The following is a 15,011-nucleotide window of genomic DNA, read 5'->3' on the forward strand; positions in this document are numbered from 1 at the left end:
AGAGAGAGAGAGAGAGAGAAATAATGACTATGGGGAAGAGAAAAGATGATAGTGTTCACTTGGTTCGTGTTTTTGAAACCTTTTGTTGTGTTATGACACATGTAGGAAGGTAGTCTACCCTCAGCAGTGTGCTGTAGAAAAGCATCTGTGTGACACCATATGGATCAAAGCCTGTAATACAACTACACATAGTGATGCACACCCGTAATCCTAGCAATTGAGAGGCTAGGCAGGAGGATCACTATGAGTTTGAGGCCTACTTGTGCTATATGGTAAGACCGTGTCTCAAAAACACCCAAAAAACAAAAAGAAAAGAAAAAGCAAAAAACTTTAATACTATACTTTCTCTCACATTTTCTCTCTACTTTTAAGATGTATGTGTTTATATGCTTTAGTACTGTTGTTTAGTTTTATCTAGGTTGTTTTGAAACATATGATTACATTGTACAGGGTATGTTGTGCTTGTAAAATATATCCAAATTGCATACAGATTAGTTTACTAATGTTTTCCCATTGGTATTTACTGTCCAGCATATGATTTTGCTACAGTTTCTTTTAAATTTGCTCTTCATATATGTTTATGTTATTTCCAGTTTGAGATTGTGATGATGAATAGCATATCTCTTGGTACACACATAAATGTTTTGTCTCTGTGTGTGTGTGTGTGTGTGTGCGTGCGTGCGCATGTATATTCACTCTTGGTAGATAACAACAAAAACCTATTTCCAAAGTAGTTCTAAGGGTTTACATACTCACCATTACTGATAGAGGAACTTTCTGCTTCATTCAGCATCATAATTGATATGATTGATCTTTTTCATTTTGGCGATTCTAGCATGTAACTAGTGGATCTCACTGCAATTTTAGATTAAAAAAACAACAGATCCAACCGGGCGTGGTGGCAGATACCTTTAATCCCAGCTCTCAGGAGGCAGAGGCAGGTAAATCTCTGTGAGTTTGAGGCAAGCCTGGTCTACATAGCGAGTTCCAGATCATCTGGGGCTACAGGAGACCCTGTCTCATAAAGACCAAAAAAAAACCAAAACCAAAACCAAAAAACAGATCCAAAGCTGGGATTTCGCTCAGTGGTATGTGTAAGGCTCTGGGCTCAAACGACACTACCACAAAACAAATACCCAAGATCCAGACCTGGGAAGGTAGGTCAGTGGGCACAAGGCCCCCTGAGTTTTATCTGTAATGCCAAATTCTCCCCTTGGAGACCTGCTTGCGCTTTCTCAGCTCCCAGGCCCATGTGGTCCTAACGCCAATGGACCAAACCAACACAGTGGGCTCTAAGTTACAGTCTGGGGAATAAGAATATTTGTTTGGGCTTGCCGACAAAGCTTATGCTATTCAGGAGAGGGTCACTTACAACCGCATGAACGCCCATAGTCTCTTTCCCCTACTACATCCCCACTGAGCTCTTGAGATCTGCCGCCACCAGTGCACTGCCAGTGCCCCTCACCAAGATGGCAACGTTCCACTGCTTCCCAGCTTCCTCCCCATCTGTCCTTACCCGCCTCCTCATACAACCGAAGCTGGCCAATTAGGTGGAAGGAGTGACTGTCTCCTCTGCCTATGGAGTCTCTTGGGGTTCAGTGCTAGTTCTCTCAGAGGACACACCTACCCAACACCATCTCTGGTGCCTCCCTTCCCCAGATACAATTGTGCACTGTCTACAAGGTCATACCTTATCTTGTTGTTGGTTTCTTTGAGACAGAGGCTTATAACTGGGCTGGTCTTGTACTTGCTATTCCATTGAGGATTACTTTACTTCCTGATCTTCCCACCTCCATCTTCTAAATACTAGAATTACAGGTGTGCACCACTATGCCTGGCCCCAGGGACATACTGTAATTTTTATTTTTATTTTTATTTTATGTGTATTAGTGTATTGGCTGCATGTAGGTAAGTGCACCTGTGTCATGCAGTGCCCTCGGAGGACAGAAGAGACCATTGGATCACCTGGAACTGGAGTTTCAGACAGTTGTTAGCTGCCATGTGAGTTCTGGGATTCGAACCTGGGTCTTCTACAAGAACAACCAGTGTTCTTAACTGCTGAGCCATCTCCCCAGCCCCTGTACTGTAAATTTTAAAGATGCAAATAGATGAAAAGTAAATAGATATAGGGGCTGGAGAGATGGCTCTGCAGTTAAGAGCACTGACTGTTCTTGTAGAGGTCCTGGGTTTGAATCCCAGCACCCTCATGGTGGCTAACAACCATCCATAGCTCCTGTTTCAGGGGATCTGACGCCCTCTTCTGTCCTCCATGGGCATTGCACTACATGGGCAATACACTCATACACATTAAAAAAAAATAGAATAAGGGACTGGAGAGATGGCTCAACAGTTAAGAGCACCAGCTGCTCTTCTGGAGGACCCAGGTTCAATTCCCAGCAACTACATGGTGGCTAAGAACTGTCCATAACTCCAGTTCCAGGGGATCCTACGCCTTCTTCTGACCTCCATGGGTACTGCATGACATGAGTGCACTTACATGCATGCAGGCAATACATTCATAAACATAAAATAAATTTTAAAATGTTAAAAAACAATAAAATAAATAGATATAAAAGATATGTCATGCAAACAGCAGTCATAAGAAACTAGAGTGGTGAAACAAAATAGACTTTAAAGCAAAAAACGTTGCTAAAGAAGAAATTTTAGGGGATGGAGAGATGGCTCAGCAGTTAAGAGCACTGACTGCTCTTGCAGAAGACCCAGGTTTGATTCCCAGCACCCACATGGCAGCTACAAACCATCCTTAACTCCAGTTCCAGGGGAATCCGAAGCCCTCTTCTGACCTCCTCAGCATTGCACGACATGGGTGCACTCACTTACATGCAAGCAATATATTCATACACATAAAATAAAAATAGTAACTAAACACTTTTTATAAGATCAGTAATATATGGCAATTATAAATATATATGTCTAATAATTAGAGACTCAAAATACATGAAGCAAAAATGCTGATGAAATTGAAGGGGAAAATAGGCAATTGAACAGTCATATCATGGAGACTTTAATTCTTACTTTCCATAATGGGTAAAACAAATAGACAGATTACAACCACAGCAAAAGCAACCAATAAAAGAACAGTCTTCCAGGTGTATATAGAACTTTCTCTAGGATAAACTATATGCCAGGCCATTGGCTAAGTCTAACTAAATTTGAAAGGATTGAAATCATGCAGAGTGTGTTTTCCGACCATAAAGGAATGAAATTAGAAGTAACAGAAGGAAATTTGGGAAGTTAAAAAATATGTGGAAACTGAGCTGGACCTGGTGGCACAGGCCTTTATTTCCAGCTAGTAGGGAGGCAGAAGGATCAGAAGTTCAAAGCCTTCCTCGGCTACAAAAGGGAGTTCCAGCCCAGCCTGGCTGCAGAGACCCTGTCTCAAATCAAAGTAAAATAAAACAAAATAATACAATGCAACACAAGTAAAATAATTGAAAGAAATGCCAGGGGCATAGTGTTTGCCTAGGATGTGTGAGACCATAGGTTCAATCCCCAGTACTGAAGAATGAAAAAGAAATTGAGAAATAGAAAAAAATTAAAATTAACACACTTTTAAATAAACAGCAGAAATTTTCCACAAAGATTAGTTGAACGAAATTGAAGATTTAACCTGTCAGAATTATGCAATGCAGATAGAAGCCTTTCTTACAGGGAAATTTATAGCAAGACTATATTATGTAAGAAGAGTGCATTTAGAAAAAAGAAAAATGTCAAATCGATAACCTACTATTCTACTTTTTGGTCTTTGTTTTTCCATTTTCCTGTGAATTGTGTGTACTTGGGTATATGTATACTGCTGTGTGTGGATGCATGTACACACATGCACTCAAGCATAAAGGCCCAAGATTGATGTCAGGAATCATCCTTCATCATACTTCCACCTTATTAATTGAGACAGGGTCTCTCAGTCACACCTGGATCTCACCCATATGCTCTTCTTATCAGCCAGCTTGCTCTGGGCCTCCCTTGTCATCTGCCTTCTGGGGCTGGAATTGCAGGCTGTGCCAGTCTGGCATTTACATGGGATCTGGGGATCCAAACTCCAGCCCTCACACTGGCATGGCAGGCATTTTACCTGCTGGGCTATCTCCCCAGCGCTAATATTCTACTTTATGATGCCAGAAAAATAGATGAATGAATTAAACCCAAAGCAAGGAAGAGGGAAGGAAAAAAAATGAAGATCAGATGGAAATTAGTGAAATAGGGACTAGGAAAACAATGGAAATAATCAACGAAATGAAAATTTGGTTATTTGAGGAAGGAAGGAAGGAAGGGAGGGAGGGAGGGAGGGAGGGAGGGACAAGCATGTTACATACAGATTGAGCCATCCTGCTAACCCTAATATAGAGCATATTTTCATATGCTAATTTTCCACCTGCATATCTTTAGTGAGCTATGTACTCAGATATTTTGCCTTTTTTTTTTTTTTTTTTTGAGACAGGGTCTCCCTGTAGCCCCATCTGGCCTGGAACTTAACCATATAGACCAGGCTGGCCTTGAACTCACAGAGATCTACCTGCCTCTGCCTCCCAAGTGCTGGGACTACAGGTGTGCGCTACCATGCCTTGCAAAAATTCTTTTTTTTAAAAAAAACATGAAATACAATTTCTCTTTTTTGATATTCCCATTATGTACATTTGTTACATCTCTTGTTATTGTCCCAGGCAGTTCTTGGATATTCTTTTCCATTTTTCCATTTTCTCATCTGTGCTTTTCAGTTTAGGAAAGGTCTCCAGATGTCATCAAGGTCACTGGTTTTCTTTGGGGTGTTCAGAGCCCTGAGGAGCCCATCAAAAGTGTCTCCTCTCCATCATGGTGCTTTGGACTCTGGCATTCCCATTTTCTTTGCTTTTCATCTCTGCTTACCTGACCCATCTGTTACTGAACATTGTCCACTTTTTTCGTTAAAGCCCTTAGCATGGTTATCACGGGCATTTGAAATAATTCCCAGACCCCTGCCATGTCTGAGTCCTGTTCTGTTACCTCCTTTATTTTTTAGGCTATTTTTTGTTTTTTTTGTTTTTTTTTTCTTTTAGCTTGTCTTTGGCTTTTTATTGAAGACTGAACATGGTGTCCTGGGTAAGAAAAATGACACAAATAGGCTTACAGTGGGAAGTTTTGCATTTTTTTGACGAGGAGTTAGGGTCTGCTTATTATTTGTTGTAGCTACAGTGTTAGTGGTCAATATTTTCTCCTGTGGCCTTGTTTTGTTTTTGGTTTTGAAATAGGATAGTCCAGACCAGCTTTCAACTCTTTATCCTCCTGCTTCAGCCTCCTAAATCTTGGGATTAGAAACCTGAGTCACAATGCTCAGCCTGCATCCTTGTTTTTTTTATCTACCCTTTGTCTTTGAGTTTCTCTAGAAACTTCCTTTTATTATCATTATTTACTTATTACTATTATTATTATTGGTGTGTGTGTGTGTGTGTGTGTGTTGTGTATCTATGTGTGTCCACATCTTTTACCTACTGAGACTTCCTGCTGGCCTTCAGTGGGGTCTGAGGATTCCTGCTCTCTGCTTTGCCACCCCATTGTGATTGGGGAGCTACTGGTGTCCTGCTGTTTGGGGCAAAGGGAAGCATTCTGTAGTGCTCCCCATTACCTCTCAGTGATAGAGTGTGTCCTGGGCTGTGACTTTTGCAGGTACTCCTCAGCTTTTTAGGAGAGTCAGGGATGCTACGGGGGCTAGAGTTGATCATAGTTCTGCCCTCAACTTTAGTTGGGCCCTGATTAAAGTGAAGTTGGTCAGGCTCTGTACAGCAAGTAGCTTTCTTTGATGGCAGACCGCTTAAGGGATACAGAGCACTCTGGCCTATTTTCACAGCTATTGTTTTCCTTCCCCTGCTGAAAGCCCAGCCTCCAAGAGTGGGACCCTAGGTGCTCTTCTCTCAGGCCAGTCCTAGCTTACTCTGCAGCAGGGGTCAGTCACTGTGTGAGTGTTCCTCCCTGGCTCCAGCGGCAGTGTCTGCTCCTGATAGACTGTTCTGTGTTTACCCATGCTTGTAGTTTTCAGGATAGCTCTTTGTGATGTCAACTCTGATGGACCAATGAAGAGCTGAACGCCTGAGCCTCCTGCCTCCGCCTTGGAAATGCTGGGACTGTAGGTGTGCGCTGCCAGGCTCTAATAATTTTTCTGAATTGACTTTTGATCCAGTACTACTGAATTCATTTATTTCTTCTAGAAGTTAATTTAATAGCTCTGTGGGACAGATTTTCTGTATGCAATTATGCCTTGCAGATAATTTCATTCCAACACAACTATTTCTTTTTGTTTGCACTGGCAAGGGCTTTGCACAGACATTGACTAGAAGGATTGCTCACAAATTCTTTTTCTTATTCCTGATCTTGCAACAGAGGTTTTCAACACTTCAGTATTTAGCAGGCTGTGAGGACTATCCTCTTTGTGTCACAACTGTTTTGCTGTCGCTCTGTATGACAGAAGCTCCAGGTGACACTTAGGCAAATGAATGTGGCTGGGTTCTAACCAGACTTTACCTATAGACACTAAAATTTCAATTTTATGTAGTGTTTATGTCGTAAATACCTTTATTTTTCAGTATCATAACATAAATCCTTCACTCATTTAAAACCAACAATGTACAGTCTTTGCAGACTGTCAAAATTGCCAGTGTCAACTGTTTGAGTTTTATTTTATGTTGCTGTGATAAAATACCCTGACAAACACAACTTTAGGGGAGAAAAGATTTATTTTGGCTCACAGTTCCAGGTTATATCCATCACAGTGGCAGAAGCTGGAGAAAGCTGTTCACATTGCATCCATAATCAGCAACGGAGAGCAAAGAATACATGCCTGAGTTCAGTTCACTTTATCCTTTTTTATGGGAGGACACACACCCAGAGAACGGCACTGCCCAGGTTTAGGCTTGGCCTTTGTCCTAGTTTGCTTCTCTATTACTGTGATAAAATTACTGATCAAAACCAACTTGGGGAAGAAAGCATTCATTTGGCTTACAGATCAGTCCATCATCACGGGAAGCCAAGGCAGGACTCAGGGTGGGAGCCTGAAGCACTGCTCACTAGCTTGGTCCTCCTGGTCTGTACTCAGCCTACTTTCTTTTTTAAAAATTATTATTTATTGTGTGTATGAATGTGTTGCCTGCAGGTATGTAAGTGCACCCATGTCATGTAATGCCAGAGGTGGACAGAAGAGGGTGTCGGATCCCCTGGAACTGGAGTTAGAAATGGTTGTTAGCCACTATGTGGGTGCTGGGATTTGAACCTGGGTCCTCTGCAAGAGCAATCAGTGCTCTTAACCACTAAGCCATCTTTCCAGCCCCTCAGCCTACTTTCTTATACAATACAGGACCACCTGCCCGGGGTGGCACTGCCCACAGTGTGTTGGGCTCTCCCACATCAATCAAGAAAATGCCTCACAGACTTGGGCACAGGCCAGTCCAATGGAGACAGTTCCTCACTTGAGGTTCCCTCCCCACAGGTGTGTCAAGTTGACAACTAACGCTATCTAGCACAGTCTTCCCACTTCAGTTTACATAAGGCAATTCCCCACAGACATATCCACAGGCCAACCTAACTAGACAGTCCCTCAATGGGACTCCCTTTCCAGATGATTTTAGATTGTGTCACATCCACAGTTAATACTGTCACACCAACTATATTTTAAGTTGTCATAGCAGGGTATTGGAAAAAGTTTTCAGTTAGCAATAATTGTGCCTCAGATAAAGCTCATTGCCTATGATATTGTCACTGTGCAAAAAGCTTCTTTCAACTTTTTAAATTTTTATTTTATGTGTATGAGTGTTATGCCTGCATGTAAGTGCACCCATGTCATGCAGTGCCTGCGGAGGTCAGAAGAGGGCATTGGATCCCTTGGAACTGGAGTTACAGATGGTTGTTAGCTGCCATGTGTGTGCTGGGATTTGAATCTGGGTCTTCTGCAAAAACATCCAGCTCTCTTAACCACTGAGCTATCTCTTCAGTCCCTCAACTTTTTTAACCATCAAAATAATCAGGACTGTGTTGGGCATGGTGGTGCACACCTTTAGTCCCAGTACTTGGGAGGCAGAAACAGGTAGATCTCTGTGAGATCAAAGCCAGCTGGGGCTACAGGGAGACCCTATCTCAATAAATAAATAAATTAGGGCTGGAAATATAACCCAAGGCTCTGGGTTCAGTCAGCACCAAGACAAAAAAAAAGACAGGGAACAGGGATGTAATTAATGGTGGAGCACTTGCTTAACATTGTATTCAGTTCCTGGTATCACCACAACAGACAAAAAATTATTTATACGAGAGAGAGAGAGAGAGAGAGAGAGAGAGAGAGAGAGAGAGAACAAGAACGAGAACGTTTGTGCTCATGTGGAGGTCAGAGGTTGATGTTGAAAGTCATCCTCTATCACTCTCCGCCATATTTATCCTGCTTCCACCCCTGGAATTACACCCCACCTTGAACATGGGTGCTGGTGATCCAAACTCAGGTCCTCCTGCTTGAGTAGGAAGCACTTGCCATTAGCACTGCCATTAGCTCCAGATAAAAAAATGTAAGAACAGACAGAAGATTGGATTTTCCTTTGCGCTGTAGTGTGGTAGCTCTTCTTGAGGCTGTACTAGTATATTTGTGCATCTAAAATGAAAGCGTGTAGGGTTTGCCCTTTCTTTTTTGTGTTTTTGTTTGTTTTTTGAAATATGGTCTCCCACTATGTAGCCCTGCCTGGCCTGGGGCTCACTATGTAGATCAGGCTGGCCTAGAACTCATAGACCTCCAACTGTGTGGCCCTCCTGGAGTGCTGGGATTAAGGGTGTGTGCCACAATGTCCAGCCTCTACCGTTTCTTTTTTATTCCAAAGTAACAAATGGTTGACGTAAAACCAAAGCTTTTCAGAAAACCTCATAAACAATAAGAGCCTTTCTCTCCTAAATCCCATTTACTGATAATTGCTTAAACTCATTTGGAATATATTGTAGAAATTATCTTTCTATGTATATTGTTTTATAATAAGAGATTAAAATCTCTATATTGATATATATTTAATCATGTACTTGATACTTTAGTCATTTTAAGTTAATGTTTTTTTTATTTTCAAGGTGCAGAAGGCAGTTGAAGAAGACAATTGTTGCTTTGGGACCATTGATACCTGGTTGTTACATAAGCTCACCAAAGGTAAAGGTGCCTGAGAGACCAACCCAGTTAAATGAAATTAGAAAAAGGATTTGCCTAAAATAGAGATTACTCCCAACACTGTTTTTTCTTTCCTTCCCATATCCCAGACATTCTGCTGTTTGGTGCACTAATAACTACACGTTTCAGTAAAGCTAGATTAATTTCTACTTTGTTATAAGAGGAGGTCTGTTTAAAAATTCTGATGGAGTTTAAAATCTAAGACCTGGGGGACAGCCCTAATTACAAGGATGCTAAAAACTGACTTCCAGAGCCAGGTGTGGTGGCACAGGCCTTTAATCTCAGCACTCGGGAGGCAGAGGCAGATGGATCTCTGAGTTCCAGGCAAGTCTGGTCTACATAGGGAGTTTCAAGACTACATAGCGAGGCTCTTTCTCAAAAGAGTGAGGGCAAAAAGGAGGAAGGGAGGGTAGGAGGGATGGCGGAGGGAGGGAGGGAGAAAAGAAAGGAAGGAAGGAAGGACTCATAGTTTATTTCAAAGAGTGAAAGAACTCCACACTAAGTGTCAGCCCACAGCTCCCCAGTGGGGAAGCAGACTCCTCAATGGATCATACTGGGATTGAGCCTTCAAGAGTGTGCTGCCCAATAAGAAGATCCTCAAATGAAATGGGAAGGGATATGCAAACCAGGAGACAGGCAGATTTTGTAACATAAAACACAGAACCATGAAAAACCAAGGCAACATGGCCCCTCCAGAACATCACAGCTCCTTAACTACTGGACTTTGTCAAAGATAGTAAAATAGGTAAATGCAAGGTGAAGAGTTCAAAAGTTTGCCAGTAAAAATGATCAGTGGCATGAAAGAGGACAGAGGCAGATGAGTTAAGCTCAGGACCTGGAGAGGATGGGCAGGAAAAGATCAGCAGAATGGATGAAGCAGCAGCAAGGACCAGAAAGTCAACCACACCGAAGAAAAATTCAGCAGGAAACTGATATTTTGAAAAACAACAAAGAGAAATGTTGGAAATGAAACAACTCAATCAATCACATAAAAAAGATAGAGGAGGCTGGGTGTGGTGGCGCACGCCTTTAATCCCAGCACTCGGGAGGCAGAGGCAGGCAGATCTCTGTGAGTTCAAGGCCAGCCTGGTCTACAAAGTGAGTTCCAGGACAGCTGGGGCTACAGGGAGACCCTGTCCCAAAAAAGACCCCCCCCCCCAAAAAAAACAAAAAAAAACCATTATGGAAAGTCATTAATAGACTTGACCAACTAGAAGAAAGAATGCCACGGGTTAGGGCGAGGTTGATGAAATACTACATTGAAGCATCAGTAAGGGGTAAATGAATAAGGGTGACTCTAATGTCCAAGAAATCTGGTATACAGTCTGGAGACCAAAGCCAGGCATGGTGGTGTGAACCTTTAATCCCAGCATTTGAGAGGTAGTTAGAAGGATCTCTGTGAGCTCAAGGCCAGCCTGGTTTATATAACGAGTTCCAGACCAGCAAGGGTTGCATAGTGAGACCGTCCCCCCAAATTCCAATCAAACAACAACAGCAACAACAACAAAAACAAATTGATCAAAAGACCAAACATAAGAATCCATGGGCCAAGTGTGGGGGCACATACCTTTAATCCCAGCACTGGGGAGACAGAGGCAGCCGGATCTCTGTGAGTTTGAGGCCAGCCTGGTCTATATAGTTCAGGCCAACTGGGGATACAAAAAAACCAAAACCAACAAACAACCCATCATCCGTTCAGTGAAATTATAGCAGAAAATTTCCCAAATGTAGAGAAAGATAGAAGAGGCAAATAGCCATTAGCAGAGAAGAACCTCTCCATGATATAGCAGGATGCCAAAACACAAAGTGACAGTACTAAAAGCTGTAAGGAGGGTCTGGAGAGATGGCTCGGTGGTTAAGAGCATGGGCTGCTTTTGCAGAGGACCTGTTTTCAGTTCCTTGCACCCACATGGTAGCTAACAACTGACCATAACTCCAGTTCCAGTGGAAACAAATGCCTTCTTCTGACCTCCATGGGCATTGTGCACATGGGTACACTTACACACTTATACACATAAGTATATTTTTTTAAAAGCTGGAAGGAGAAAATACCAACTTACCTACAAAGGCAGAAACATCAGAAGTGCATCAGATCTCCTGTTAGCACCCTGAAAAGCCAAGGAAGCATAGGATGATGTATTTCAAATCCTGAAAGTAAGTAACTGCCAACCAAGAGTGTTGTATTCAGCAATACTAGTGAGGGTGTAGAGAAAAGAGGGACAAGAGGAACCTTTATTCGCTGCTGCCAGTGGGAATGTAAACTTGTGCATTCTGTAAAAGTTGGAAAAGTAAAAATAGAATTAGCAAATAATGGTAACTATACCACTTGTGGGTGAAGGACTCTGAGTACAATGCAGAGATACTTGCTCATCCATGCTTATTGCTGTGCTATTCACAGTAGCCAAGGAATGAAACTGCCTAGATGTCCACTAACAGACGAATTGATTAAAAAACGTGTTACATGCACACAATGGAATTTTATTCAACTGTAAGAAAAGTGGAGTCATGGCATTTGCAGGAATTTGAAGGGAACTAGAAATCAGTGTGTTGAGTGAAATAAGCCAGATTCAGAAGGAAAAATACCACATTTTCCCTCATGCAGAACCTAGATTTTAAAAAAGGTGTGTGCGTCTGTGCCTGTGTATATGTCATTGAACCAGAAAGAGGGTCATGAGAGGAGAAAAAGATCTTAAGAGATGGGAAAATGAAAGAGGGTGATAGGATACACGTGATATTACATCAGAAGGGGAGACTGGGGGAAGGAAGGGAACAGCCAGGATGGGGAAAGGGGCGTGGAGGCAGGCAGTGGGGGGAGGGGCAAGTTGGAACAGAATATACACGTATATATGAAATGCCATAATGTAGTAGGAGATACCATTGCATCTCTACACCTCTTCCCTTATCTTTAAACATGGGATCCTAAAAGTTCTTTTGTAAGTTCAGGGGCTGGTGTGATGGCTAAGCTGGTAGGGGCACCTGCCCCCAAGCCTGGCAACCTGAGTTTCATCCTCAAATGCACATGATGGAGAGAACTGACTCCCAAAAATTGTCCTCTGACCTCCCCATATGTTACATGACATGCACATACACAGAAATAAATAAAAGTCCCAATCAAAAATTTTAAAGACTAAATGTTCATAAAGATTAGATGAGAAATTGCTCTGATAACGTTAATGTTGCAAACATACATTTTGGGATGAATTTGAGGATAGACAAAGGTCTAGATTCTAAACCATGGGTAGATGATTTGCACTCGTGATAATAAATGTGTTATTTCTAATGTAAATTTAGGTTCTGCATATGCCACAGATTATTCAAATGCCAGTACAACTGGATTTTTTGACCCATTTGAGGTAAAAACGTTTTAATCTTCTGTTTGAATCACCAATTTTTCTCTAAATTAGGCTGGATTCTTTTTTGGTTGGTTATAATTGATAATCTTGTATATATTTACTGCATACAACATGATGTCTTGGAATGTATGTAGAGGTATGAAACGTGTGTACATACATATTCTGATGCTGTATTTTCATGTCCAGTTGAGTTGGAGCAAGTTCATCGCCTCCATGATCTCCTTACCACTCTCCATCCTGCCTCCTGTGAAAGATACAAGGTAATGCTGCTCATCAGACACAGAAGCCAGCCGACGTGCCCTTCAGTCCTTTTGCTTCGGTGTGAAAAAGTGTTTAATGACCCACTTGAGATGCTTTTGTGTTCATTATAGAACTTTTTGGCCTATGCTAAAAGCAACTTGCTGAATTTTAGAATTACTGTGTCTAGAGCTCTAATTAACTCTTTAATCAATCTTATTTGAAGCCATAATTTTGGATCAGTGGATGAAGAGCTCTTTGGTGTGCCTATACCAGTAGTTGCCTTGGTAAGTAGAAGATACGAGGCTTTCCTTTTGTATCATAAAAACCAAATGTATAGATTTGAGTAGTTGGAACTAGCTTTAATAGAAACAAAAGGTCCTTGGCAGCATAAAATGAAAGCATGAGCTGGGTGTGGTGGCAGTGCCTTTAATCTCAGCACTTGGGAGACAGAGGCAAGTGGATTTCTGAGTTTGGGGCCAGTCTAATCTACATAGCGAGTTCCAGACCAGCTGAGACTGTCTCAAAAATTAAAAAAAGAAAAGAAAAGAAAAGATATTAGAGCATGAGGGCTGGGGATGTAGCTCAGCCTTAGGGTGTTTGCGTGGCATGCGCAAGGCCGTGGGTTCCGTCTTCAGCACTGGATTAAAACAAGCATTAATCCTGTTTATCTTTTTAAGTTAAAAGAGTTAGGTATATAACTAGAAGTACCCCTGTGTTCTGGACAGAGGACCACTGGGCCAACCAACCTTCTATCATGGAAGTGCTCTGTAACCATTGCCAACTATATTTATGTTGTTTTCTGGAAAACTGTTAAATTTTCTAAAGATACTGTGTTCTGAGTATTTCTCTTTTGTTTGATGCTGTGGTTTTAAAACCAGTAAGAGGGGGCTGGAGAGATGGCTCATCAGTTAAGAGCACTGGCTGCTCTTGCAGAGGACTGGGGTTTGGTTTACAGAACCCTCATGGCAGCTAGCAACCACCTGTAACTCCAGTTCCAGGGGATCCGATGCCCTTTTCTGGCCTCCATGGGCATTTTACGGCATGGATGCATTTACACACACATTCAGGCAGTACACTCATACACATAAAATAAAATACAATAAGGCCAGGTGTGGTGGTGCACGCTGTTAATCCTAGCACTTGGGAGGCAGAGGCAGGTGGATCTCTGTGAGTTCAAGGCCAGCCTGGTCCACCGAATGAGTTCCAGGACAGCTGGGGCTACAGGGAGACCCTGTCTCAAAAAGACCAAAAAAATAAAATAAAATAAATAAAATATTTAAAACCAGTAAGGGGCCAGTGCTTAGTTTACATTTTGTCAAAAGAGCCAAAATCAATAGGAAAGCAATAGAAACTAGAGGAGAAAGTTGTATGCACATTTTATAAAACCCTTAGCAAGCAACTATCAGTATAGGTGCTGCTGTAAAAAAATGAAATAATTGGGGCTGGAGAGATGGCTCAGTGGTTAAGAGCACTGACTGCTCTTGCAGAGGACCTGGGTTCGATTCCCAGCACTCACATGGCAGCTACGAACCATCCTTAACTCCAGTTTTGGGGGAATCCAAAGCCCTCTTCTGACCTCCATGGCATTGCATGACACAGGTGCACTCACATACATGCAGGCAATACACTCATACACATTAAATAAAAATAATAAATAAAATATTTTTAAAAATGAAATAATTGCTGTTTTGTTTTAAAAACATTTATGTGTGTGTGTTGCATTGGTATATTTTAGTGCACGGCAGGAAGAGGACATTGGATCCCCTGGAACTGGAGCTTTATATGGCTGTTAGCTGCCATTTGGGTGCTGGGAACTGAACCCAGGTCCTCTGCAAGAGCAGCCAGTGCTCTTAACCACTGAGCCATCTCTCCAGCCCCATTTTGTTGCTTTGTTTGTTGATTTTTTTTTTGAGACAGGGTCTTACTTTTAACCCTGGCTGGTCTGTAACTAACCATATAGACCTAGCTGTGGGAACTCGTAGAGATCTGCCCCTGAGCGCTGGAGTAAAGGCATGGGCCACCACTCTTGGCTGTCCAGCAATTTTTATTTGTATGATTTTTTTTTTTGAGACAGGATTTTATTGCAAGACCAGGCCTACTTCTAACGTGAAATCCTCCTGCATCAGACTCTTCAGTGCTGTGGTTATGATCATACTCCCCTATGCCTGGCCTCAGAAGGATTCTTTAGATGAGCTTTATTTATTTATTTATTTATTTATTTATTTATTTATTTATTTATT

The 15,011-nt window shown here is 41.9% G+C and overlaps 1 protein-coding gene across 2 annotated transcripts in view; it reads left to right on the plus strand.

Annotated features, from left to right (window-relative positions):
- The window catches only part of Gk5 (glycerol kinase 5), an 88,323-nt gene that overhangs the window by 26,724 nt on the left and 46,588 nt on the right, over positions 1-15,011 (plus strand). For both annotated transcript variants that reach the window (XM_008856346.3, XM_029557819.1), the window contains exons 6-9: positions 9,085-9,160; positions 12,470-12,531; positions 12,718-12,791; positions 12,995-13,055. In XM_008856346.3, coding sequence (XP_008854568.2) covers positions 9,085-9,160; positions 12,470-12,531; positions 12,718-12,791; positions 12,995-13,055 — 273 coding nt within the window. The remainder of the gene's footprint in view (positions 1-9,084; positions 9,161-12,469; positions 12,532-12,717; positions 12,792-12,994; positions 13,056-15,011) is intronic.

The sequence above is a fragment of the Nannospalax galili genome, unplaced genomic scaffold, assembly GCF_000622305.1.
Source record: "Nannospalax galili isolate Female #2095 unplaced genomic scaffold, S.galili_v1.0 scaffold708, whole genome shotgun sequence".
Classification (NCBI taxonomy): Eukaryota; Metazoa; Chordata; class Mammalia; order Rodentia; family Spalacidae; genus Nannospalax; species Nannospalax galili.